The 25,953-nt window shown below is 58.9% G+C and overlaps 1 protein-coding gene across 2 annotated transcripts in view; it reads left to right on the forward strand.

Moving 5' to 3' along the window:
• TSPAN9 (tetraspanin 9) overlaps window positions 1-23,187 on the forward strand; it is a 188,027-nt gene extending 164,840 nt beyond the window's left edge. For both annotated transcript variants that reach the window (XM_043880643.1, XM_043880642.1), the window contains 6 exons: window positions 14,843-15,034; window positions 15,343-15,417; window positions 17,217-17,318; window positions 17,941-18,072; window positions 18,390-18,473; window positions 19,885-23,187. In XM_043880643.1, the coding sequence (XP_043736578.1) occupies window positions 14,843-15,034; window positions 15,343-15,417; window positions 17,217-17,318; window positions 17,941-18,072; window positions 18,390-18,473; window positions 19,885-19,956 (657 nt within the window). In that variant the 3' untranslated portion in view covers window positions 19,957-23,187. The remainder of the gene's footprint in view (window positions 1-14,842; window positions 15,035-15,342; window positions 15,418-17,216; window positions 17,319-17,940; window positions 18,073-18,389; window positions 18,474-19,884) is intronic.
• Window positions 23,188-25,953: the final 2,766 nt, after the last annotated feature.

The following is a 25,953-nucleotide window of genomic DNA, read 5'->3' on the forward strand; positions in this document are numbered from 1 at the left end:
ATTTTCCAAGATGAGGAATCAGTCACAGGCTTCCCTGGTGGCTCACTGGTAAATCATCTGCCTGCTAATGCAAGAGACCCAGGTTCGATCCGTGGGTCGGGAAGATCCCCTGGAGAAGGGGATGGATGGCAACCCACTCCAGTATTCTTGCCTAGAGAATCCCATGAACAGAGGAAGCCTGGTGGGCTACAGTCCAGGGAGTCGCAAAGAGTCAGACACGACTGAGTGGCTAAGCCAACCAAAACCAGTCAAGAGTCACAGAGGTCGACTGGCATGAGGCTCATTGCGGGAGGGACAGAACTGGGGTTCAGAAGCCAGGCAGAACCGCCGGCTGCAGACCCCAGTTTTGATTCTTGGATGGAGGACTAGTTGGAGGAGGAACGTGTCCCCAAATAGGGGACGGGGGGGAGGGGGAGAGGCACATTTTCAGGAGACTGAGACAGATACCCTGACTCAGAGGACATCATTCAGAGAGCAGTTGACACCGTGGAGAGGAGGTACTAACGTTCAGTGAGACCAAAGGGTCCTGGACCTTTGGCTGTGCGAGAGGCAGGGTAGCGCCTGTGTGGTCAGCATGACCCCCGTCCGGGTGTAGGCGTAGGGCCCTTCACCGAGGACGAAGCATCCATGGCGTCAAGCCCCCTGGCACAGGACACGCTGCTCTGCAGGACTGTCACGCTCCCCCCACTCCTCCCTAGCACTAGTCTCCACCTTTCTGGCCCTTGGTGACCTGCTTTGCAGAGAAGGGGCAGAATCTGTGGGATTCCCTTAGAGGTTCACTTGTGCAAAAGAGGTTAGAGTTTTCCCGAGATGAAGCCAGACTCTGGATCCCCCAGATCAGCTGGTACCATGAACCTAAAATCTTTTCTTTTTTTCCCCAATAACTTGTACTTCCCGAGATGCAAAGCTCTGCCAAGTGGATGGGAGCGGCCCCTCTCCCTGTTAATTTGACGGTGTCTACGTTGTAGGTGCCCTGGAGGCAGCACCCTGAAACCTCTCCACTTAAAATGTTCTTTCTATTTCCTCCTGGCTGCCGTGTCAGCCTGTATCTCCAAAAAACACTCTTTAGAGAGCTTCGGGGAAACGTGGAGCCGCAAAGTGCCTGCGTCTGCATTCTGCCGGTCCTCATCCCTCTCCGTCTCCTGCTTCGTGTTTTTCTGTCGAATAAGCAAAAGCCAGAGCAAATTTATTCCTGGGGATGGGATCTCATGTGAAAATGCGTGGTAATTGTTTCTTTTTGCTATTGTCAATATGTTTCTGTTCTGTTCATTGAACTCTGTGCCCAGCTCCTGCAAACCCACGCGTCACATTGAGGTTATTTTTCTGTTTGCCCTTTTTGAAATGGCCTGCTTTCCCCACCAGGTCTCCGTGTGGGGAGCACTTGTCTGTGTGTGTGTGTGTGTGTGTGTGTGCGCGCACGCTCGTGTGCACACTGCAGAAGAGGGGGCCTGGAGGAGAGGGGGAGAGCCATTTCAGATCTGCTTGGAGGTCGGCCTCCCCCAGTCCTGGAGTTGATCAAAGAACTCACACCCCTCTGCTCCTTCCTCTTTAGCGAAGCGCCTGAACTCAGACGTGATCGATTTTGACTTTATATCCTGGTTGGGGTGTAATTAGCAGTCTTGATTTCATGTCATCATGGCCTGAAGCCCTGCCGTCCCCTCCGGCTCTGTGTGTGTGTATTTCAGTGGTCCGTTCCTGCCTTGGCCTCAGCCTGCGCCCTTGACCGTGGGACCCTGTCTCTTCTCGGGGCACCCGTTTCCTTAACTGGGGGATTCGGGCCATGATGGGGGGGCAGCTCTGCTACTCTCCCCTCCTACTGCCTTCCCCAAGGGAAGTGGGGTCTCTCTGACTGTCGGACCACTTGTCGGCCGTGGACCCTTCTCCCAGCCGCGGCGCTGACCTGGCCAGCTCACTCTGGGGAAGCAGGGGGGTGGGCTTCAAGCCTCAGAGACCTCGCCTCCACATCTCCAAAGTGGACACAGCTATTTTCCTTGCCTCTAGACCAGGGTGGGCGGGGAGCCGAGTGGAACACCTAGGCTCTCAGGGCTGGGGTGGAGGGTGGGGATATTGTGAGGTTGGACCTTCTGTTGGAAAGGTGGTGGCCGGGGCTTAAGGAGGGAGGGAGCTGCCCGGGGTTCCGGCTGCTGGCAGCGCGTGGCCGGTGAGCTGTGCCTTTCAGGGTTCACCCCCTGCCCCTCCCCACTCCGCCCAAAGGTTCACCTGTCCGTTAACTCAGAACATATGCGGGGCTGCGTCTCCCCGCGTGTGGCGCTGGACAGACAGATGGCCCTTCTCCTGCCATATGCTCCAGACTGTTTAAGTGTCAGGACCGGAAGGAGGCTCTGTACCCTCTGGCTAGGGCTGGGGAGGCGCTCCTGTTGCCGAGCTGGACACTGTGCTGGCTTTCCCCATCCCCACACACCTCCGTCCCCCTGTGGCTCTGTCCACACCTGGCCCAGAGCTCGGCTGGGTGCCAGGGACGCACGCAGGGAGAGGTGAGGGCAGCGGGGCGGCCACTGTGCTGGGGCATTACTGGCCAGGTCAGCGCTGCGGGGCAGGAGAAGGGCCCACGGCCGACGAATTGTCAGATGGTTGGAGCCGCTGCAGGGTGTTAGGTGGGTGTCAGAGCCACCTCGAGGTGGCTTGAGGGCCCTGGGTGGGACTGAGAGGGGTGCAGAGGGGAGGAGGAAGGCTTGCAGGTGAGTGGGGTGCCATGAGCCAGGCAGGGATGTGGAAGGGATCTGAGAGTTCGCGCCGAGGAGTGGGGAGGCTCTGGCACAACACACCTTATTTTTAGAGGCAGGTCTGGTGTCAGCGGTGGGGCGGGCACGTGTCTGATTAGATTTAGCTCGTGTCTGACGCAGTGATCATGATCGTTATTTTGGCTCGGGGTGTTGCTGGGAACCTGAATCTCTACCTGTCACTGCTGCTTGCTCACTCGCCGGGGGGATGGAACGGACTCGAGGGAGGCCAGGGATTTCCCTAGTGAGCCTCCCATCTTGAGAACCCCCCGGGGACAGGGGCCCCTGGGATCCAGGGAGAGGAAGCGGGGAGCCCCCAGTCCTGCTCTGGATCCACTCCGACCCCTTCTGGGTCACAGAGCCACTTCCCGCCTGCCGCCCATCCGCCTCAGCCCGCCTTCTCTGGCGCTGGCTTTCCGCTTATCTTAATTTATTGATGAAAACTTGTTTTACGGTCCAGAGCACAGACGGCAGCAGCTCCCTGCCAAAAGAAAGCAGGCTCGCAGAGCGGGAAAGCCAGCTGCCTCCCTGAGATGGGTGACTGGAGACTGGGTGGGCGGCAGAGTGGGGACGGCGTGTGGGCTGAGGGGTGTGTGGCCTGGATGGGACCCGGTGGATACCCCTGGGGGCTGGGGGCTGAGGACCCCTGTCCACCACTGGCCCCTGGCTTACAGCCGCTCTGCCGGGTCTCAGCAGTCTGGATGAATGAAGACCATGGGCCATAAATACTCATAACGACCCTCGTTGATAGCTCTGTGAAGGCGCCACGCTGGGAAGTTTATTTTTTCGTGAATCTCATTCAATTCCGACTACAACTCTGTGTGGTAGGACCCGTGAATTACCCCATTTAAAATAACAAGCCCTGCAAAGTTGTTTTCTGAGCTCCCCCGGCCCGTACCTGAGGGCACGGTGAACTTGGAACCGAGGCCAGAGCCGTCCCCGCCCCGACCCGGACCTCAGCCTGGTCCTGTGCCCTTCTGCGCCTCATGCCTGCCTTTCCGGCTGGGTCTTGCTGATCCAGTCAAGTCTCCTGCTCCTGTGTGGCCGTGGCCAGCTCCGTGCCTGGCACAGGGGAGGTACTGGGGGCCCCCGCAGAGCGACTGGGCTGAAGGGCATCGGAGCAGTGGTCAGGCCTCCCTGATGCCCCTTCCTAAAGAAAGGAAAGTCTCATGTCCCCCTTCTGGGAGTTCCTCTGAACTCAGTCTTCTGGTGGGTCAGCATCGGTGTACCTGGGAGCCTGTGGGCCGTGCGGGGGTGGGTGGGTAGTGTGACAGGCCTTCAGGAGATGAGGCTATGGCTCTCGAAAGCTGCAGAGGCCTCGTCCTTGACGCGGGTAGCAGCGAACCCCGGGAGACTATGGGAAGCATGTGGAAGCTCTTCTTCCCCAGAATACTGGGGAGGGGGGTGGAGGGGATCAGTTCCACAAGCTCCTCTGGTTGTAGCAATAGATGCACAGAAAGAAGGTCTACTGAGCTCCAGACTTGTTTATTTCATTCCCTCTTGCTTCCTCGTGCAGAGGGATAGCCAACAGTTTTCACAACTCTGGTGAAATCAGCAAAGTGGGCAGCCCTGGTTGGCTTGACTTCTGCCCCCCCACATGTGCACCCCCTCCCTATGGGGGCACCCCTACTGATGGATCTTCTCCTGCACCCACCCAGCCTGCACCCAGGGTGACGGCCTGCCGCTCCTTCCCTCTGTGCCCCCTCCCCTGGACTGTGTCCGGGTCCTTCCCTCCCCCACACTCCTCCCTGCCTCCCTCAACTCAGACTGGGCTGCAAAGTTGTTGAGAATGTTTAATAAAATGAAAATTTTAAAAGTTGCTTGTTTTTTTGTCTGAGGCACAGAGATTCTTTTTTTTTTTTTTTAAAGAAAAAACCTTTCTCTTTTATATTGGAGTATAGCCGATTAATGATGTTGTGATATTTTCGGTTGCGTGGCGAAGGGACTCGGCCATTCATATACATGGATCCATTTTCTGCCAAACTCCGCTCCCATCCAGGCTGCCACAAAATGTTGAGCAGCATTCCCCGTGATGTTCAGTAGGTCCTCGTTGGTTATCTATTTCACGTATAGCAGTGGAAGCCCAGAGATTCATCAGTCATAGCATTTGGAGTCACTTCGAACTGGATTAAAATCTAGCTCAGACAAGATCGTAAACCCCTGATCCTTGTTTTTCTCCTTAGGAAAGTGGATGGGTGGGAAACCATAGGAAGCCCCTTGTCTGGTTTTTGTGGTAAGGCGGGGTTGACACAGTTCTTGGCGTGGATTCGGGTCAGTTGCTGCCAGTTTCCCCATCAGCGTTCTCGGCGTCACCATTATCATCGTCACCACCATCATGGTCACCCTCCCTGCCCTCCCCACCCTCCTTGTCTGCAGCTGGGTCCCAGGCGTGCCCTCTACGTCGTGGCTGGCCTTCCTCTCTCCCAGCGTGGACATGTCCGGGGGCTTCTGATGCCTTTGGGACGCCCTAGGTCTAAGCCATGGGGCCTAGTGGGTCAGGACATGGTTTCTGGAGGCAGATTTCCTGCGTTGTTTCACCACCTAACCTCCCAGTGTCTTTGTCCTCCCAGGCTGTGGAACTGGAAGGACGAAAATGACCACCCCGGGGCCCTGCCATTGGGTCGGGAGGATTAAGTGAGGCATGTGGGGCACGTGGTCAGCGTCCCTGGCAGCACAACTTTGGGGGGAGAGTGAAGTCGGGGATAGGGTGGGACGAGGCATGGTCCTCCCTGAACCAGCTCTGTGACCTTGGGCGCCAGACCCTGGCCTGGCTGCTTTCAGTGAGTGACCTGATCACAGTGAGCACCTTGAGGAATAGAGTGGGCCAGGGTCTCCAGTTCTACTAAGTGGACGAAGAGATGGCAGAGTCAGCTCAGGGGTGGGTGAGAAGGGATCTCAGATTGTCACGTAGCTTGGTGCAGAGACCATCACTGTCAGGGGGGCTTGAACTTAATTAACCAGCCCATGCACCCCCCCAACAAAGCGTGTCAGAAATGCCAAGTCCTGGCGTGGGTGGACACGGCTCCCGGTTGGCAGTATAAATAATCCGGCTGTGGGCACAGCATCCCTGGAGAGAGGACCAATCATGTTGGCCACGTCCAGGGCTTAGAGCAGACGTGGGTGTGGGCGGGCTGTCCTGGGACCAGAGATGGACCTGGTTGTCAGTCTGATCCTTCCCGATATCTATACGTGTAATTAGACAGTGTTACTTGCTGAACTGGAGCCAGGGAAGACCGTCCTCGTTACATTATTAAAGGGCCTTCGTTCCGTGAGATGCTGAATGAAGGAGGCAGCCTTGCTGAATGAGAGGCACCCAGAAATGGATGGTACTTTCACGCTGTGGCTTTTCTTCCTCTCCGGGGGTAGGGGGCGGAGCTGGGGGCAGCTTTCCTCAAACAGGGAGAATGGCCCCCACTCCTCCTCATTCTGTAGGGTGAACTAGAGTCTCCCAGACCATATGCTCTCTGCCAGAAAGATGCGATGTGAATTCAGGGTATCCCTGCATCTTCCAGGGAGTGTGAATAATAGCACGGTACCTTGTATCATTTATATTCCCAGGAACACAGAGTGCTCGGTGGTCATAATCCCGTTCATCCTCCAGGGTCCTCTCCTGAGCACTCCCCGAGTGCTGGGGAGGTGTTTTTTCCCCTCCTCCCTCAGTCTTTAGTGGAGTGACATCCCAGAAAGGCCAAGCAGCCGGAGATGCTGGGCCATTGCCTTCCTTTGGGGCTTCATATCCGTAGATGCGCGGCCCAGATGGTTGTACTTTCTCAGGAAGCCCGCGTGGCCCCGGCTTCAATGTGCACCTTGAAAGCCATCCCTGCCTCCCGCGGCGGCCCCGGTTCCACCTTCCATTCCGTGCTTTGATGCTGTCAGCGGTGCCTTTCTCCCCAGATGCGTCGAATAAAACAGATGCAGGAGGGAAGGAATATGCTGGTGATGAGAAATCCTCTCTCCAGACTCCTCTGACAAGTATCCGGGTCCTTGACGCTCTTCCCTCCAACTTCCGGTGACCTTGGGAGCTCAGACAGTGCCTCGCTGTCTGACAGGTCCAGGCTGTCTCCCCATAGCTCCTTCCCGGGTCCAGGACTCAGGCAGCCGTGGTGCCTGGGGCTCGGTGCCCACCCACCCTGCCCTAGCTCTAGGCACCCCGCGTGCACTCACACTCTCCCGAGAGTGCTCCTTGGCGTGGTGGCCTGAGGCTGCCAGTTGTGTCCTGTTGGGTGCTGAAAATTCTTGGAGTTGGGGTCACCCTCCCTCCACGCTCCCAGCGGTGCGGGGGCAGCCCTCTCACTGACTTGGGGAGCAGAAACCTGCCCCGGAGCCAGGACGGCTGTCTGTCTTCTCCTCCTGAGCCTGCTCCCTGCCATTTCAGCCCACTTCCTCGGCGTGTTCTGAGCAGGATGGAGAATAACTGTGTGCTCTCCCAACGGGAGGGGGACCCCACGTCTGGGGCTCCATCCTTGGGGAGCGGGCTTGGGAACACTGGGTTGCAGTGCTCCCCGTGTGACCCTTCTCCCGTGCACCCATTCCCCCCACCACCCCACCCCTGCTTGAGTGGGAAGCAAGTGCGGATCTGCCGGTCTGGTGGCCTGGGTCAGTGTGGACGGACCGGTGGATGATCACACCCCCTTTGCAAGGCTGGTGGGGCTTTGTGTCACCCTCTGCTCTTTGGCGTCTCGACCACACACCATTCTGTGGTCCTTCTGAACCTGATCCTCGGGCTCCATTCCCTCGGGCCCCCTTGGGGGCTCTGAGCTGGTCCCTACCTCCTTTTGTGTCTCCCCATTGACTGAGTGGGCCTGTGGTCAGTCTGAGAAGATGGAAAGATGCTGGCACCTGAGAAGGTTGATTTGGGGCCCTGCTGTCAGATTTGAGGAGCCCAGATGGCCTGGGAATGGGGGTGCCCTTCAGGCCTTTCTCCCAAATGGAGGGACAGTTTGGAAGAACCGAGTTGTAAGGGGGCTGTGTTGAAAGAGTGCATGGCAGACCCCCTCCACCTCCCAGGTTTAGTCCTTGCCTCTCGCTCCCTGGGCATCAGCTGTCCTGGGATCTGGGCCTGTTCTCAGCACCCCTGCCCTGGCCTTTGAAGCCCAGAGACAGCCACAGGACTGGTCATCACCCTGGGGTCCCACAGATTCCTGGTTGGAGTGAGCCCAGTGCACTGAGGTCAGGCTAGGAAGTCCAAACAGGTGGGCAGCACTTCAGCAAACAGCCCCTCCTTGTCCCCGTCAGGATCAGAGGACACCAGCCGGGGGCCAGGGCTCTGGTGCCGGAGCGTTTACCCACCTCCGGAGCCCTAACCCCCTGGACGGAGGAAGCGCTGTCTTCACGTCTCCCCCAGCTCAGCTCTTTCATCCCCAGCATTTTTTTGGGGGTGGGCTGTGGTGGGTCTTCAGTGTTGCACGTGGGCTTTCTCTAGTTGTAGTGAGAAGGACTACTCTTCGTTGCAGTGTGCAAGCTTCTCATTGCAGTGGCTTCTCATTGCAGATCATGGGCTCTAGAGTGCTGGCTCAGAGGTTGTGGAGCACAGGCTTAGTTACCCCACTGCATGTGGGATCTTCCCAGACCAGGGATTGAACCTGTGTCTCCTGCATTAGGAGGTGGATTCTTAACCACTGGACCACCAGGGAAGCCCCTCTGTCCCCAGCGCTTTTCAGAGCCTTACAGGGCAAGAGGTATTGTAGCAGGACCGACAGGGTGTGCCAGGGATCGGATTGGGGGCTCCCACATTCCAAACGTCCTTGCAAAGTTCTCTGGAGAGAAGGGGGCTCAGGAAACTTTTAATTTAAGAACTTTATTAACCTCAGAGATGCACAGCTCCCAAATACAACAACCCCGAAGTTTGGCTGTGTCTAAATGCCCCTAGAACCATCTTAGATAGAAAATAACCTCATTTTCCAATAATCAGCATGTAACTGGGTTTGTGATATGCAAATGCCTTATGTCCTGTTTATTTGGAGGAAAATTTGGCTTAGAAATATGGGTGTGATCTCCCTGTCACCTCTGCCAGCTGGTGCCACTGGGGGTTGTGAAGTTGTGAAGAAATCAGGGGCTTTGAGACAAAGTGTGGTCCAAAAAAGAACAGCCGCAGAATCACACTGACTGAATCACGCACAAGCTCAGTGTGAACCACACCTGTGCTGCAGCGGCCAACTCGGCCAGAGCCGGTGCAGGCTGGATCACTAGAGGTACGGAGCTCAGAGTGCAGGAGGGGAGGGTGGGGTCTTGCTCTCTGTGCCGACCCCTCCAGCGCTGGAACCTAACTTTCTGTGATGGATGGTGACTCAGAGGTGAGGGCCCTAAGAGCCTTTTTATGGGCCGAGAGAAGGCTGGGAAAGGATGTTGTTAGATACGGGACTTAGACAACTTCAAGTCCTGCCGCACTTGAGCTTGGTGGACTCCCTGGGCAAAACTAGGACTGAAACATATTAGTCGTGGGGAAGCGGATTCCTGAGGTAATAAGCAAGAATTCTTGACCAATTAGAGTTGTGCTAAAAAGAACGGAGTGTGTTATTAGCTGGTGACCCTGGGGGGCTCAGACGGAAGCTTGACCCCTAGGGCTGCGGACAGGCACGTAGGAGCCCTCTCAGCTGGGGGGGGGGGCACCCCATCCGTGCCCTCATCCTCTTGTCTACTGGGTGACTTGGGGGCTTTGTCCCTTCCTTACGGAATTGGAAGCACTATCCATTGGCCCTACCTCCCTTTGTGGCCGTGACAGTGAATGAGCTGCAGAGCCCCCAGAGGCAAGGATGGCTGCAGCCCCAAGCAGCCCCCCTTCCCGGTCCTGATGCTGCCTCTTCTCCTCGTGGTGAAGTTCCTGGCAGTCGGCTTCTCCCAGGGCTGGGCAGGATTGTTACCAGCCAGCACGTTGGCTGTGAAATTAAAATCGTTTCTGTTTGCTCTCTTAGTCTCCACATCCACTAATTTATTAAATGTCGTTAAACGTCCCACTGGGCCCTGGCTTGTAGAGAGCATGGGGACATGCTGAGGCTAAGGGTTTGAGGGCTTCCTTCAAAGCAAAGAGGGTGTGGGGGCCCCTGCAGAGCCACAGAGGCCACGGGGATAAAGGTAGTCAGAGGGTGTGTGGATCTCTGAGAGCCGGGCAAGAAGAGCAGGTAACTTACACAGGTGAAGGGTGGGCTTCAGGTGAGCTGGGGGGAACTTGGTGCCAGATGGGGAAGGAAGTGCATTGGGGGGAGCTTCTTTTTTAGGTGGGTTTGAGTGTCTGTGTCAGGCCCTGTTCCCAAGCCCTCCCAACCCTCCATCCATCCATCCACCCACCCACCCATCTGTCCATCCGCCCATCCGTCATCCATCCATCCACCCACCCATCTGTCCATCCATCCATCCATCTATCCATCCAACCATACTTATATACATGCACACATGTATCCATTCATCCATCCATCTATATATATATATACATGCATACATCTATTCATCCGTCCATCCGTCCATCTATTCATCCATCCATCTATCCATCCATACATACATCTATTCATCCATCCATCCACCTGTCCATCCATCCCTCCCTCCATCCATCCATCTACCCACCCATCCACTCATTCATGGAATGAATGTTTCTGTAGTATCCAGGCATGTTCTGGGCCCCACGATGGGAGTGAAATGGCTGAGCTGTGAACCTGGCCTGGAGGCGCTGGTGTTTTCCTGGGGGTGGGCAGTACATCTACACAGAGGGCTGGGCAGGGGTGTTCAGCCCTGGTGCAAAAGGCCACCCCAGGGGAGGCTGTCCCGCATGCAGGGGAAATGGTGGCCACTGTGGGGGACACAGGCAGTGGCTGTCCCTGGGCTCTAAGCAAGTTGGGGGCAAGAGGGAGGTTGGTTCAGGGGAGGTTATGGCTTCACTCCCAGAGAACTGGGCTGCTACGTGAAAAATACATTAGGACATGTGGCGGAAACATATATTAAAACTACAAATCAATGTGGTTTCAACTGAAGATGGGAAAATGCCATGGGGGTATTGGCTAATTACAGTAGACTTGATCAATGAGGCTGTAGCCTGCTGGTCTCAGTCTGCCTGCTGTGCATCTGTCAGATGGGCCCAGGGTGATGAGGAAGATGCTGGCTCTGATGGGTGGCCTGGAGGAGGCAGATCCGTGGGCCCTGCCAAGGGGAGGCACTGCTCTATGCTGAAGTCACCAGCAAATACAAGGGTTTGCCCACAGCTGGAAGTGGGTTCATTTTGGAGCTCCAGTGGAAAATACTTGGAAGTGCCCTTGGTTGGGGGTGGGCAAGAGGCAGGGAGGCTTGGTGGTCAGGGTGGCCCCTAGATGCCTGCCAGGCTCGGCTGGTATAGTGAGGTGCCTGGTGTCTTTGGGTTGGGAGGTTGGCTGGGTCCTGGTTTCCGAGTCACCCTGCCTTCTCCCAGAGGTTCTTCCAGCTGTGGGCTTGACTCTAGCTGGTGGGGGTCTGAGACAACACGTTGCTTTGGGGAGGAAATGTCCCCGAATGCCATCAGCAGTGGCCTTTAGAGGGCAGGGATGCGGGTGTGGGTTTGAGGGGAAGATGCAGGACTTGGGTCCCAGCTACTGGCAGCTTGGGGTGGGGGTTGCCCTGCTGTTGGCAGCAGGCCCTACCTGAGTCTTACCTGGGGCAAGGTGATCTAGGGAAGGAAGTGAAAAGGAAGCAGAGGTGGGAGTCGGGGAGCAGCTCCCCCTCCCAGGCAGGCTCTGGGGAGCTGGCACGGCATGTCAGAGGCTGGAAGCGTGAAGTCAGAGATGATGACCAGCCCCTAGAGGTTTTGAGCTTTTGAGGTTTCTTTCCCACATGGGGGCCCTTCCCTTAGGAGGGACTTGGGGATCCCCCTGGGGCCCACTCAGCATCAGTGGGGTGGGGGGAGCTGGAGTGTCATCCCTTGGTACCTTGGATGCTGGCGTTTCTTACATCAAATGTACTGCCTAGTACCCTGAGGACCTTCCCAGGCCTGGGGCTGGCGGGGGCGGTTGAGGGCGGGGGGCGTCTCCAGCACAGAGTGTCTGGTGGCTCTGGGGGTCCCAAAGCCTACCTCCTTACCAGTAGTGAGCTGGCAGCTGTGAGGTCTCCTGTTATTCATTCCAGGGTCTGGCTTGTAGAGCCTTAAATCTTGAGCGTGGAGAGCATGAATTTCCATGGGGTGATTAATGAAAGAAAAATTGAGTCGGCAGCACAGAAAGTGACCGGGTTGAAGAGAGTCAGTGACAAGTTGGATGGTCTCCGTGCCTCCCTGCCAATCCGGAGCTCTGACCCAGCTGGGGGGCGCCACCTGCTGGTTGCGGGGGTGGTGGCACCCAGCCCCCGGCTGAGCCGAGTGGACGCGCCCTGTAACGTGGGGGTTCTGGGCCCGGTGTGCCCACGCCTTGAAGCCTCGGAGCCTTGGCCCTGTCCCTCTGGGCTGCTGCGGGGCATGGGGCCAGGGTGGCTCTCCACGGCGCGGGGACCCAGCAGCTGCTCTGGTCACCCAGCTCCATCACTGAGGGGGGGCCGTCTCTGGTTTAGGGGTGCTTCCCAAGTGGCTCAGCGGGTAAAAAATCCATCTGCAATGCAGGAGACACAGGAAAAGCAGGTTCAACCCCTGGGTCGGGAAAATCCCCTGGAGGAGGGCAGGGCAACCCACTCCAGTATTCTTGCCTGGAGAATCCTCATGGACAGAGGAGCCTGGAGGGCTACAGTCCGTGGGGTCGCAACGAGTCGGACACGACTGAGCAGAAGCACATGGGTTTAGTGACGGTGGGAAAAGCCCCACTTCCTTTGTTGTGCCCCGTCTGGACCACCTTCCTGTCTCCCCATTTATCAAAATCCTGCTCATTCGTCAAAGCCCAGCAAGCCCTTCCGGCTGCTTCTTGACTTGGAGCATCTCTCCGCACTCCTGCCCAGCGCCCTGCCCCGTCACCTGGTCACTGCAGTGGCCTGACTGCTCGCCTGCCCCCTTTGCCCTCCGATGGCCTGTTCTCTGCACAACAGCCAGAGTGACATACTGAGATCCCAGATCACATCCCTGACCTGCTCCCGGCTCGCCATCTCACCAAGAACAGATGCTGTGAGGTCCCGCCCACCGGTCCCCACCATTGTCACCTCGCTCCCCCGTCCCCTGCACGCAGCTGGCCAGGCTCACCCCCAGCCAGGGCTTTTCACCTGCTGTCTCCTCTGGAACTTCCTTCCCCGTTATTCATGTGGTTCACTTCTCCTCTTCTGGTGCCTAGCCGCTCAGTCGTGTCTGACTCCTTTGAGACCCTACGGACTGTAGCTGGCCAGGCTCTGCTGTCCATGGGATTCTCCAGGCAAGAATGCTGGAGTGGGTTGCCATGCCCTCCTCCAGGGGATTTTCCCAACCCAGGGATCGGTCTCCCGTCTCCTGTGTCTCCTACACTGGCAGATGATTTCTTTATCATTGGGAAGCCCCTCCTCTTGTGGGCCCCTCCTCAAATGACACTCTTCAAGAGACCTTCCCTGACCCCCGCACCCCCCACCCCTGTTACTTTCTGACTCTTTCTCATCCTGACTTCTTTTTCTTCACCGCATCTGGACTTTTGTCTTCTGTTTGCTTCTGTGACGTCTGCGTCCCCCACTTCCCCAGGGTGTCTCCCTGGGCTCAGGGCAGGGCCTGGCTCTCCTGAGCGGCGGCGCCATTCCGGTTTGTGGAACAGATGAGAGAGGAAGTGTGTTTCCTCCAGGAGCCTCTGGCCCCGCCCGGCTTCCCGCTCTCTGCCTGCACATGGCTGCCCAGCCTTCGCTGCCACGTGTTTGCTCCCTGGAGGCTTGGGTTCTGAGCGTCGCAGCCTGGCACCCAGCTCATGAAATGTCACCCAGAGGCCAGCGCCTGGCCCTGTCACCCTCTCCACAGGGCTTATTTCTTTTAAATTCTCACAGTGGTCCCGAAGAGGCGGGCAGCGTCTCTTTCTCCACCTGCCCCGTCCACATGTCTGCGGGGCTGCCCCTCCACCTGGCATCTGAGCTCTGGGCCCCTCACCTGTTCCCTGAGCATACAGTCTGGGAAGCTGTGCTTCCCTGGCTCCCATCTGGCCCCAGGGAAGACAGCTCCCTAACACCAGCACCACTGTGCTAACAACTCTGCTCTTGTTTAATCGCTCAGTCGTGTCCGACTCTGCAACCCTTGTAGAAGCCTCCATAGCCCTCCAGGCTCCTCTGTCCATGGGTTTCTCCAGCCAAGAATACTGGAGTGGGTTGCCATGCCCTCCTGCAGGGTATCTTTCCAACCCAGGGATAGAACCCCCATCTCCTGTGTCTCCTGCTTTGGCAGGTGGGTTCTTTATGCCAGAGCCACGAGGGGAGCCTGTGGCTGTAGGTACTCAGTAAATACCTGTTGACTGATTAACTCAGGCTCCACGGGGGTGGAGGAGGGAGTGTCAGTTTATGGAGCGGAAGACAGGCCGCTGTGGAAACTGCATCTTTGTGGGCACCCTAGCCCCAGGGGAGCTGTGCAGCAGAGCGGGCTCCGGTTGGGTGCGGCTGCCAGCTCCCTGGTGGTGTGTGGGGAGTGGTGGGCCCTGCCCCGCACGCCGCCCAGCCCCTCAGCCAGGCCAGGGAGCTCCTTCCTATTTCCATCTCTGTGGAATTTGTTGTTCCCGCTCCCGAGGACCATGGGCAAGTGCCCCTTCCCGTCAGGGCAGCGGGACACAGTCGCAGCAGAGTCTGGCTCTGAGGAACTGGGTTCTGAGGCTCTCTCCCAAAGCCCGCACTTGCTTCCGTGGCCACCGTGGCCCCACGCCATCCCCTCTCCTTCCTGAGCTCCAGGCCCTCCTCTGCCCAGTGGGACACCCGCAGCGCTGCGTGTGCAGCTGGGACCTTCCGTGTTTGTCACGTGATCTGTCTTCATTGAAGTGACCCTATAGGGGTCATGAAGCTGGTCTCATCCCACTTGGCAGATGAGGAGACTGAGACGCGGAGAGGCTGGGGGCTTTGTGCAGGTCACACCCCCCAGTGTAGTTTGGGCCCGTGGTACCCGTTCCAAGTCCCATGGCTGGGGCCAGGGATGGGGTGGGAGTGGGTGGAGGGTGGGGGGGGATGGTGGGGGCGGGACAGGCGGTCTTCCGAGCCTCATGGAGACGGATTCAGGCTAACAGGCTTTCCTTTCTCTGCAGCTATGTGGCTGTGGGCTTCTTGGAGTGGGCATTTGGCTGTCCGTGTCGCAAGGCAACTTTGCCACCTTCTCCCCCAGCTTCCCCTCGCTGTCAGCAGCCAACCTGGTCATCGCCATAGGCACCATCGTCATGGTGACGGGGTTCCTCGGCTGCCTGGGGGCCATCAAGGAGAACAGGTGCCTCCTCCTCAGTGTAAGTTGGACCCCTGCCCCCCAGCCCGCCAGTCCCCCCGCCCCCTTAGTCCCCCAGCCCCCCAGCCCTCTGAACACTGGGGCCACTGGGTGTCCAGCCTGAGCGCCTAGAATGACCACGCCCCTCTTCCTCCTGATTGGCTACCCCTGGCCTGGGTGCCCCTCCCACTCCTTGATTGGCTGTCAGGCTTCATATCCCTCCCCCGCCCACATGGGATCCCTACCTGGGAAGCCTGCCCCCTGCCAGCCTATTTGCACCTTGTCCCCGGCTCACGACCACGTGCCCATGCCTGCACCTTCTCGTTCCAGTTCTTCATCGTCCTGTTGATCATCCTCCTGGCAGAGCTGATCTTAATTATCCTCTTCTTTGTCTACATGGACAAGGTAAGACTTCCAGGAGGGGAGGGAGTGTGTGGAGTATCATTGCCCAAGGGGTTGGGTCAGGGAATCTGGAGTAAAAGCACTGACAGGTTGTATCTCTGAGGAGAGGAGGGCTTTTGGTGGGGGGAGCAGGGGGCTCATCCGCTTGTGTTGTCTGAGGAAGTGTGTGTGGGGTGTGTTGCTCAGTCGTGTCTGACACTTTGAGACCCCATGGACTGTAACGTGCCGGGCTCCTCTGTCCATGGGATTTCCCAGGCAAGACCACTGGAGTGGGTTGCTATTTGCTACTCCAGGGGATCTTCCTGACTCAGGGATTAACTTGCATGTCTTAGGATGTAGACCCTCTAGTCACCCAGGGATGCCCTAACCCTAGCCCTAACTGGGGAGCACCACTGAGCTCCCTGTCACTGGGAGCATTCAAGCATAGCTGTGCTGACCACTTGGAGAAGGGTCAAGTTCTCCAAGAACTTGAGAAGCCCCAAATTCTTGAAGTTCTCCAACTTATTGAAGTTCCTCTCCAAGAAGAACTTTTCTACGAACTTGAAGTTCTTCTCCAAGAACTTGAAAATTTCATATTTTAGGCCGGAAACCCTGTGCCCCAAGTTCCTGGGCTGAAATATGGAAAAGTTCGTATCCTTTTCTAGAGGCCTTTGAGGACAGGGAGCTGATCTCATGGGCTTCCCTGATAGCTCAGTTGGTAAAGAATCCGCCTGCAATGCAGGAGACCCCAGTTCGATTCCTGGGCTGGGAAGATCCGTTGGAGAAGGGATAGGCTACACACTCCAGTATTCTTGTCCTTTCCTTGTGGCTCAGCTGGTAAAGAATCCGCCTGCAAAGTGGGAGACCTGGGCTCGATTCCTGGGTTGGGAAGATCCCCTGGAGAAAGAAAGGCTACCCACTCCAGTATTCTGGCCTAGAGAATGGACTATACAGTCCATACAGTCTATGGACTGTATAGTCCACGGGATCACTAAGAGTTGGACACGACTGAGTGAAAATGACTTTCACTCACTCACTTCAGCTGATCGCAGGCTGCACTGAGGATTCAGGAGCTTAAGAGGGACTAACCTCTGTCCAGGCTGGAGAGTTCCCCACCCAACTGGGGAACTTCCTCTGGGACCACCAAGAATGACTGGCCAAGTGTGCAGACTTAGCACTCAGGGGCTCTTCTGGTTCATGGTAACCAGAACCATATAACCATCTGCCCCTTGGGTCCTGAAGGAGTATCCCAGGCCACACTGAGAGGGAGAGTCACTATTAGGGTTAGAAGCAGTGATTCCTTTGCATCTGTAAAAAAGGAGCCACTGATAATATTGAGAGATGGCTGCGGGCCGGCCCTGTTCTTGGTCTTCATGGGAATGATTCCTTTAATTCTCACAACCATCTCCGAGGTGGATGTTATGTGCCAGTGTTACAGACAGGGCAGAGGTGGGAGAGGGTAAGCGACTTGCTAGCGAGGGGTGGCCCCACACCCCGGACGGTGGCTCTGCGCCCTGCAGTTCCCAGGTTGTGTTCCTGCAGGGCCAGCGTGGGGCGTGGGCCAGGGGGCAGCATGGCCTGTGAGGGGGCGTGTCCTGGGAGCACGGGAGCTGTGGGGGCGCTTGTGCTGTCTCCGCCTCTGAGGGTCCCTGCTCCCTCCTGAAGCACTCAGCTCTCACGGGGGTCACCTCTGGCCCCCAGCAGGCCTCCCCCATGAGTTGGCGGGGCCAGCACTCATGGCTGACCTGGGTGACCTGGGGAGAGGGGCGGCCTCCTGGTCACCACCCCCCCGACCCCAGCCTGAGTCTGCCCTCGCCCGACAGGTGAACGAGAATGCCAAGAAGGACTTGAAGGAGGGCCTGCTACTCTACAACTCGGAGAACAACGTGGGGCTGAAGAACGCCTGGAACATCATCCAGGCAGAGGTGAGGGCTGGGGGCAGGAGCAGGTGTGGGTGGAAGGCGGGGCCTGGGCCTCGGACGCCACCCCCCAGCCCTGGCTGGGTCACTGGCTCTCTGGGTCAGACATGGCGCTCTGGCCGGCAGCTGCAGCGGGGCGGCTGGGTGGGCAGTGGGCTGTGCGGGGGCCTGGATGTGGCCAGCAGCCATCCGAGGGGCTGGGAGCTGGGAATCAAGACGGACAGTCAAGGGGGCTGCTCTTCCATCCCATCCTTTCTGAAGCCTCAGCACGAATGACAGTATTTTAGCAACAGGTCTACCTCCCTGCTTGTGACTCAGGAAACCCTGTTCTAAGAGGAAACGTGTCCGTGTAGCTCCATGTGGAGCCTGGGGAGGGGCTGCCATCATGAAGCCAAGAACTGGGGGCAGACAAGCAGAGGGCTGAGTGCTCTGCCCAGCGCCCAGCACCCTGCTCAGAGAGCAGGTGGCCGTCCTCCAGGAAGGAGATATCATTCTGTCCCCTGGGCCTGGCTGGGGCCCAGAGAAGGGACAAGCAAGCTGGCCTCTGGGTGCTAGCTCCCATGGGGCCGGGGGGGCAGGGAAAGGACCGAGCTGGACCCGTCTAATGCACCCCCACCCCTCCCCACAGATGCACTGCTGTGGTGTCACCGACTACAGGGACTGGTTCTCGGTGCTGGGGGAGAACACCGTCCCCGACCGCTGCTGCATGGAGAACTCCCAGGGCTGCGGACAAAACAACACCACCCCCGTGTGGAAGACGGTGAGGCTGGGCACCCCAGGGGCCCCTGGGTGGACAGTCTGGGCGGGGGCGGGGGTGGCCCAGGACACCAAGGAGGTGGCTTAACGTGGGATGGGTGAGGGCACGCAGGCCTGAAGCCGAAAGGCAGTGGCAAGTGAGCGTCTGGGCCCACGTCTCGGGGGGTCAGAGTTGGGTAGGAGTGGGCTCTGGGGCTGTGCAGTGGGGCCTTGTGGATGGAACCGGGGTGGGGGCGGGGTCCAAAGGGAAGTGAGGTGGGGGCTGGGCAGGAGGGCCCGCGGTTCACCCCAGCACCTGAAGCTGTGGTCCTCACTCCCCAGGGCTGCTACGAGAAGGTCAAACAGTGGTTTGCTGACAATAAGCACGTGCTCGGCACGGTGGGGATGTGCCTTCTAATCACACAGGTAAGGGGGCCGTCCTGCCAGCGGGGTGGAGGGGACAGCCTGAGGGAGACCCCTCCCCGCAGGGCCTGCGCCCCCCACCCAGGGCCTGCCCGAGCCTCCTCACGTCCCCCTGAGCCGTGGACCTGTGCTGGCCTTGCAGGAAGGGCTGGCTGGGACAGGCCTGTCCCCCCCCAGGCACGGGGACCTTTATTACCTTGTGAGTCAACCGCATGGCATCAGTGTGAGCAAGGCCCAGGGGCGGCCTCCTCGCGGTCCGTCCCGCCCCAGCACCTGTGTGAGTGCGTCACGTTGCCCACGGCTTCGTTCCTGTGCCTTTGTTTCCACATCTGTGTAGTGGGCTCGATCACGGGTCACTTCTTAGCACTATGTGGGTTTGATACCTGGCATGTTGGGCCGGGAGGGCACTCAGGAAGGGCCAGCAGCCCTTGGTCTGCGTTTTGTGGGTGGTTGTGCCACACGGCCCAGCATGGGCGACAGAGAAGGATGCCAAGGAGACCCTCAGCTCCTTCTTGGACGAGGAGGCTGACGTGGTGGGAACAGGAGACCCCCCCATCTTTCTGGGCCCAGGAGCACTGGGGGCTCCCTCCTCGCCCAGTTGTGTGTAACTCCTACCCCTGGGGAGCCCCAGTCCCTGACCGGTGGGTCCACAGAGAGATGGACGTCCTGCTCGACGTCTCCTTTCTTCCCTAAGTCCTGGGGCCTGTGGTTTGGACTGAGTCTGCTGGTCAAAGAGCCTTCGAGCTTGGCGGATGAGCCACTGTGCCCACTCGGGGCTCTGACGGAAGACAGGCCGGTGGGAGAAGGTTGTGTGGTTCCGATTGGGGCTCGGGTCAGGGTGGCCTGCAGCAAGGCCCGGAGCAGGACGCTGGGGCTGGGCTGGGTTCAGCCCCCGGTCTCCAGGGTCACTGCAGACCTTGAGTGTGAGAGCCACGGAGGCAGTGAGTGTCCCCGGACGGTGGGTCCGTGGTGTGTGCTGCTGCCCGAGGGGCGGGCAGGCTGCCCTCCTGCTCCTCCAGTGCGTCAGGACCCAGGGGGTGCGGGGACACAGATGGCCATCAACATCCTCCCAAGGCAGCAGCCGTGAGCCCCGGGACTCTGCGGGAGCCATCGGCGGGCTCCCAGAGTTCCTGCCACCTCCCCATCGACTCCCCAGCTCCTCAGCCCCCTGCCGTTTAGGTTCAGGCCCCTGTCCTCACCATGATCTGAAACAGCAGGTTTCTGGGCCTCGCAGCTGGGTGACATCCAGCCTGGACAGTCCGAGGGGCCGAGCTCCCCACGTGCGGCCCGCCTCAGCTCTGCTTCGCCCTCGCGTGCCCGCCCCACGGTGTCTGCATAATGGGAGGGGTTCCCCCGCGGGTGCTGGGTGCCCCCTTGTCCCCCGTCTAAGGCCCCTTGGCCCCATGTCTTTCAGATTCTGGGCATGGCCTTCTCCATGACCCTCTTCCAGCACATCCACCGGACTGGGAAAAAGTACGACGCCTGAGCGGCTGGCGGAGCGCCCCGGCCCCGCGGACACTGTGCGAGGGAAGAGGCCTTCAGCTTTGTGTCGCCTGCACCTCCAGACTGCTGACCCCTGCATCCCTGCCCTGGCCTGCCTTCCCGGCCACCTGCCGAAGCCTTGTCGGTGGGCAGAGGCCGGGGGTGGGGGAGGAAACGCAGAGACCTTGGGGGTGCTGGGGCGCCCAGATTCCTGTGTATTTGCCAAAGAAGACAGGGTGGGTGGGTGGGGGCATGCTCCAGGAGCCCCCAGCACTGACGCGTTTCTGCCCTGTCTTTTTCCTCAGCTGACACTTTGTTCCCCGCATGGCATGGGGTGGGGGTGGGGGCGCTCAGGGCTGCCTTCTGGTGGAGAGACTGCCCAGGAGCGGCCCTGGTGGCCCCCAGCCACCCAGAGAGGGGGGGGCGCACTGGCAGGGGCCGGCTGACCGTCTCCATGCCGGGCTGTGGGAGCGTCTCACCCAGGCATTTTATACCTTACAGTGTAACTTTTTTTATTTTATTTTACTCTGATTATGATTATTCAGGAATACTATCTCTCAGATAAGTTTAGGGTTAGCTTTCTGATTTATAACTTTGTACTGCGTTGATTTCTGTAATGGTTTGGTTTTCTTTCTGCGGGTGGGGGACGGGAAGGGACAGGGCACGTCCGTTTGTCTGGTTTCTATCAGGACAGACCACTGGGCACACTCAGGAGGCTGCGGCCAGGATGCACTGAGGGAGGGGGGAGCCTGGGGGAAGGCGGCAGGGGAGACGGGGGTGGGGGCGGGAGGCATAGGATGGAAGCGAGACAGAGGGCAGGGGGTCTTCTGGGAACTGGGGGTGCTTTGCCAGGAATGAGGTAGAGCAGGCGTGTGTCCTTATGCGTCTCTGATGAGCAGTTCTTTTTCCTTCTTCCTCCCGCCCGCCCTCTGCGGGCTGGGAGGCTCCCCTTCCACCCCTTGCGGGGGATTCCCGCGACAGGTTCTGCAAACCCGTTATTTCACAGACATTCCTGCTAGAAACTCTCGGACAAATACCTCTCTAGTTCAGATGCTGCTCACTCTCTCACATTGCTTCTGGAAGGGGAAGCAGTCCTTCCGTGGAGCTGCTCAGACGTGACAGAGGACCTGCGACCTCCAGAGGGGAGGGAGGGGGGAGCCGTGATGGTCCGGCTGGAGTCACTGCCAGGAGGGAGGGAGAGGTGGATATCCACCCGGCTCCCAGGACCCTCAGCTCCTTGCTTGGGGTTCACTGATGCGGCGGTGGCTGGCGATCATGTCCTCTGCGACCCCAAGGGAAAGCACAGAAAACTCGAGGAAACCCAGAGGGATCTTGTTACAGTGGCCCCAGGACAAAGCAACCTGAGTCAGGGCCTGGAGATGAACAGCTGGGGGGCGTCCAACCACAGCCAGGTGCCCCCACCAGGGCTCACGCTGGTCTAAGCAAGTTGTACAGTTGAAACATAAGTTAAGAATCTATAGGGCTGAGCTTGGAAAGGTTCCTCACCAGCTAACACTTACCCAGATGGGGCCTCACCTGGGCGCTGCCTTTGTCCTGCACCGTTTGGCTGGGTGCCCCGGCCGCCCCATCTCCTCCCCAGCCTGTGTGTCCAAGAGCTGACACCCAGCCAGCACCCCCTTCTCCCCTTAAGCACAAGACGGTTGGGACCAGCAGTGCGGAACTTCTATGTGCTCAGGGGTCATGCTTCTGGGTGTGGGGAGCGGAGAAAAGGGTGGTCTCAGTGGGCTGGGCAGAGTAGAGACCATCTCCCGAGATAGGAGTGGGGGTGCCTGTGGGCAAGCTTCTGGGCAGGGTTTGGGTTGAGGACAGGCCAGTGCAACATGCGACTGGCCCTCCCCATGCTCTGGGCCTGAATTCTTGGAAAGGAGCTTCAGTGGGTCCCCTGGGAACCCAGGTCTGCAGAGCCCGGAATAGATGTGCACCCTGCCCCCTCGAGGCACCCTCAGCAAACAAGCATTTGAGTGGCGCATTGGGACTGCTGCATAATGAGTTTGTGTTGAGGGGGGGTTGTTTATGCCTATCAATGCAATTTTAAAGTTTTGTTAAAATCAACAGCAAAAGCCTAGTACCTTGGGGGTGTATGGGTCTCCCTGGAATCTCATGTTTCTGGAGCTTTGGGGGTGCCCTCCGGCCCTGGGGCCCTTGCCTGTCTCCCTCCTCCTGCCAGCCACCCCACCTCGTCCATCTGTCTGCAGAGCCTCGTCCACAGTTCCCCAAACCGCCTTCTTGCCTGACCCTGTGCTTGGCTGATCGGTCATTTGGCTGCGTCCGCACAGGGCGGCAGACTCCGTGTACCGGGGGAGAGCCCTTCTGCGACCCTTCTTCCGTCGTGCAGAGCGGTTCCCCTGTGGCACAGAGGCAGGCATGCTGCCTGCTGTCAGTGATGGGGCTCAGCATCCTCTCGGTGTCTCCCGACTCCGGGCTCACGCCAAGCTACCTGAGTCAGTCCCCTCCCTGGCAGCTCCCTCCCCAGGCCAGAGTCAGTTCCAGGGGGTCTGATGCAGGCAGGTTAGAGTGGACTCCGAAGGCCAAGGTTCTGCAGCCTTTAGGGACATGCCTGCCTCCACCTGGCCTTTCTCTGCAGCCAGGTGGGTGCAGGGCAGGTGGGCGAGCAGGGCTGAGCACCGCCCCTAGGGGCAGCAGCTGGTGCGACCCCCCCCCACCCCCCAGCTCCCCCCGGCCAGTTTGGGCCTCTCACTCTGGCAAGGCTGCTGACCACCCCCTGCCCCCCGTGAGACCCTCAAGCAGGTGTTCTGGTTTGACTTGGACCAGCTGGCCATCCCTCCTTGCTCTGGTGGCCAAAGCGTGGTCCAGGTGGATGGAAAGGAGGTCGCCGCCTTTCTGGCCCCTGCCCACCCCTGGGTGGAGGTGCTAACAGCAGGGACCCGGCCAGACAGAGCGGGGAGGTGCCCTGCAGGGCCAGCCTCTGGTGTTCCCGTCCTCCCATCCTCCCCTTCGCCACCATGAGGCCGGGTCCAGGGTGCATCCCCGCATCCCTCCTGACAGGGGCCCCCATCGAGGGCGAGGCCGGGGCTCCTGTCCGCACCCCATCCCCCGGGGCCACACGGCCGGGCGGTGTCCCACAGGCTGGTTTCAGTGCACTTTCCTGCTTGTGATGCCGCATCTGTACGCTTCCTTCATCCTGGTCCTGGCTGTGGAAAGCCATGTTTTTAGCATGTTTTTAAATAAAAACTGGTAACGTGTCAAAAGCACACGCAGGCTGTCTCTGTGGTGTTCTTGAGTCCCCGCAGCCGTGACGGTGGCCTCTCCCACGAGGCGATTGGTGTGCCCTCTGGCCTTGTCTACACTGAGCCCAGGGCAGGGGGCTCTCCTACCCTCCTTGGGCCCCGGCTACAGATCTGCAGGTGGGTGGCCTGCCTCTCTGGGGACCAAGCAGTCCTCATGCCGGCCCCCCGCCCCGGCCTGGTCAGCGGATGCAGGCTCCGTCAGGGGCCAGTTTAAGTGGTCTGAGCTGGCCACGTGAGAGGCCAGCTCCCAGCCGTGTCCGTCACCCGCCACAGAGGGCTCGTCCTGTGGGCTGGCTTCGTACGTGTGTGTAGGAGGGGTCCGGGAACAAGTCATCCATGGCCCCTGTGGGGTGGGGCTGTCAGTGTTAAGTACCTGTGATGTTCCTAGGGTTCTTGTGGGCCTGATGTCTTGTCCCGGGCCTGAGGGAACCTCACAGTGTGACCTGGCCTGGGACACACCCATCAGCGTGAGATGCTTGTCGGTGGTGGGGAGGGGGGCCTTGGAACCTTGAGAGCCCTGATCCGCTGGCTGCAGTGGGATGCTCCCCGGCTCCCCGGCTGGGGCTCTGGTTTGTGGTTTTCCTCTGCCATCATCGTCCTGGTGACAAGGCGCAGAAGGCGGGTTGATGGGCTGGGAAGGAAGGAAGGGTGGGTGCAGCTCGGGGTCTCCTCGAATCCCTCCTCGGGGGGAGGCCAGGCTGGCACGACGTGTCCTGATCTCCCACCTTGGGGCCCCTTCCCATGGCGGCCATGTTCCAAAGCCCCTGAGGCTTTGCCGAGGATTGGGGGGTCTGAGGTGACCCCCTCAAAGGTCCAGATGGAGTGGGGGCCCCTGAGAGCCTCCCCAAGGATGGTTACCAGAAGGCCTTAGGGCTGAGGGGCCGGTGACCCCGAGTCATCCACTAAGGACCAACCAAGTCATAGGAGCGTGGTGGGGCTGATCCCCCTTCCCATCCTGCTCTCACTCCTGCCCCCAGCCCGTGGACGCCCCAAGAGGATGCCCACCCAGCCCCTGTGCTATCTGCTCCTGGGAGCAGGGTGTAGCCGGCCGGCTCCCTGGGCCCCGGAGCATCCTGGCTGCACCATAAGTGCTGGGCGCCTGTCAACTGAGCTAAGTAACGTGAGTGGATTGTGCCCTCGTCGGGCAGGGACCACAGCCTGTGAGCTGGTGGGAGAGCTTGAACCCTGCTCTTGAAGAGCAGAGGGAGCCCCTGAGAGGTTTGAAGCCTGGTGTGATAAGCGCCAGCCCGCTGGCTGCAGCGTGACAACCAAGGGAGCTATACCAGCGGGATGTGGGGAAAGTGAGAGGGACCCACGAGAGGACTGACAGGCTGTGGTGATGGACCAGATTCTGGGGGGAGAAGGGACCTTTCTGCTGTCCCTCCTGGCCATTGTGAGTGCCTCTCCCAACAGGAGAGGGCTCCTGGAACCCAACGGAGGCTTCATGGGTCTCATGTGCAGGGGATGGGGCAGGCGGGGAGGAGAGGGCTGCAGGCTGTAACTGAATCTCTCGTTTGGTTGATGCTGATTCACAACTCCTGAAATGCTTTTGTGTGCTCTATAGATCCCTCCTGACCACAACTGTTTTATTGGCTGTCACTGAGCCTGAGCTTTCAGCCGTAGGGAGGCACCACCTCTGGGTGGTCTGGGTGGAAAGAGCTCTAGTTGCGGGGCCGGAGCCTGGGTTCGGCTCCCACTCTGCACGTGGCTGGTGTCCATGTGAGCACCGGGTTCTCACTGAACATGTCTTGGTTTCGTCATCTGCAAAATGAAGATACTATTTTGCAGAATTAAATCCTCAGGATTTAATTTGTGAGGATTAAATAAAAGTGTGCATGTAAAGACATCTAGCTTGTTCCCGGACCAGAGTAGGCACTTGGGCAAGAAACTGGCCAAGTCTGGGACCTCAGGAGTCCCCAGACAAGAGGTGGAACTCCAAGGAAGAGCATCCCCCGGCTGAAAACCGGGGGTGCAAGAGCGTGATCTGGAGGGGGAGCTGGGGTGTGGAGGGGGGAGAGAGCTCCAGAGGAGACCCGTGGACATGGACATGAGTGGTCCCTCCCCCTCCCCAAGCCTGCGCTGCTCTGCTGGCCCAGTAGCAGCATTTAATAATCCACGGAAGTCAGATTAAGGGGATGTCATTTTGGACACCAGAATATCGGCTTTGCACGTGGTCCGTCTTACAGTGTCCGGCAAAGACTAGGAGGCTATTGATTTAGCCATCTTGTTTCTGCTGATGTAATGACAAGCTGTGGTGGGCTAATGCGTCTCCTCAAACTAACAAAAAGAACGAGTCCACGGGCGTGCCTGGGCCAGGCTGTCTGGCTGCCTCCAGGCAAGAATACTGGAGTGGGCTGCCATTTCCTGCTCCAGGGCATCTTCCGAACCCAGGGATCAAACCTGTGTATTCTGCATCGCAGGCAGGTTCTTACTGTCTGAGCCAGCAGGGGAGCGCCCCTGGATGCCGAGCAGAGGGGGAACAGTGTGGCCAAGCCACGTTGCGCTCTGCGGGTCTGCTGGTGGAGCCTTCTGCTGCCAGAGAGGTTTCTTCCAGTGGATGCTGAGTTCAGGGTCCAGCCTTGCCCAGCGTCCAGAGCGGGGCTGATCCGACACGTGGAAAGGCAGAGCCATCCCATCGGTCAGCGACGTCAAGAAGCTCCTTGCCTTTTGCCTCCCTCCCCCCACCCCACTCCCCCACCCCACTGGATTCCTGCAGCCCCAGTGTTGTCTTA

This window comes from Cervus elaphus, chromosome 22 (assembly GCF_910594005.1).
Source record: "Cervus elaphus chromosome 22, mCerEla1.1, whole genome shotgun sequence".
Classification (NCBI taxonomy): domain Eukaryota; kingdom Metazoa; phylum Chordata; class Mammalia; order Artiodactyla; family Cervidae; genus Cervus; species Cervus elaphus.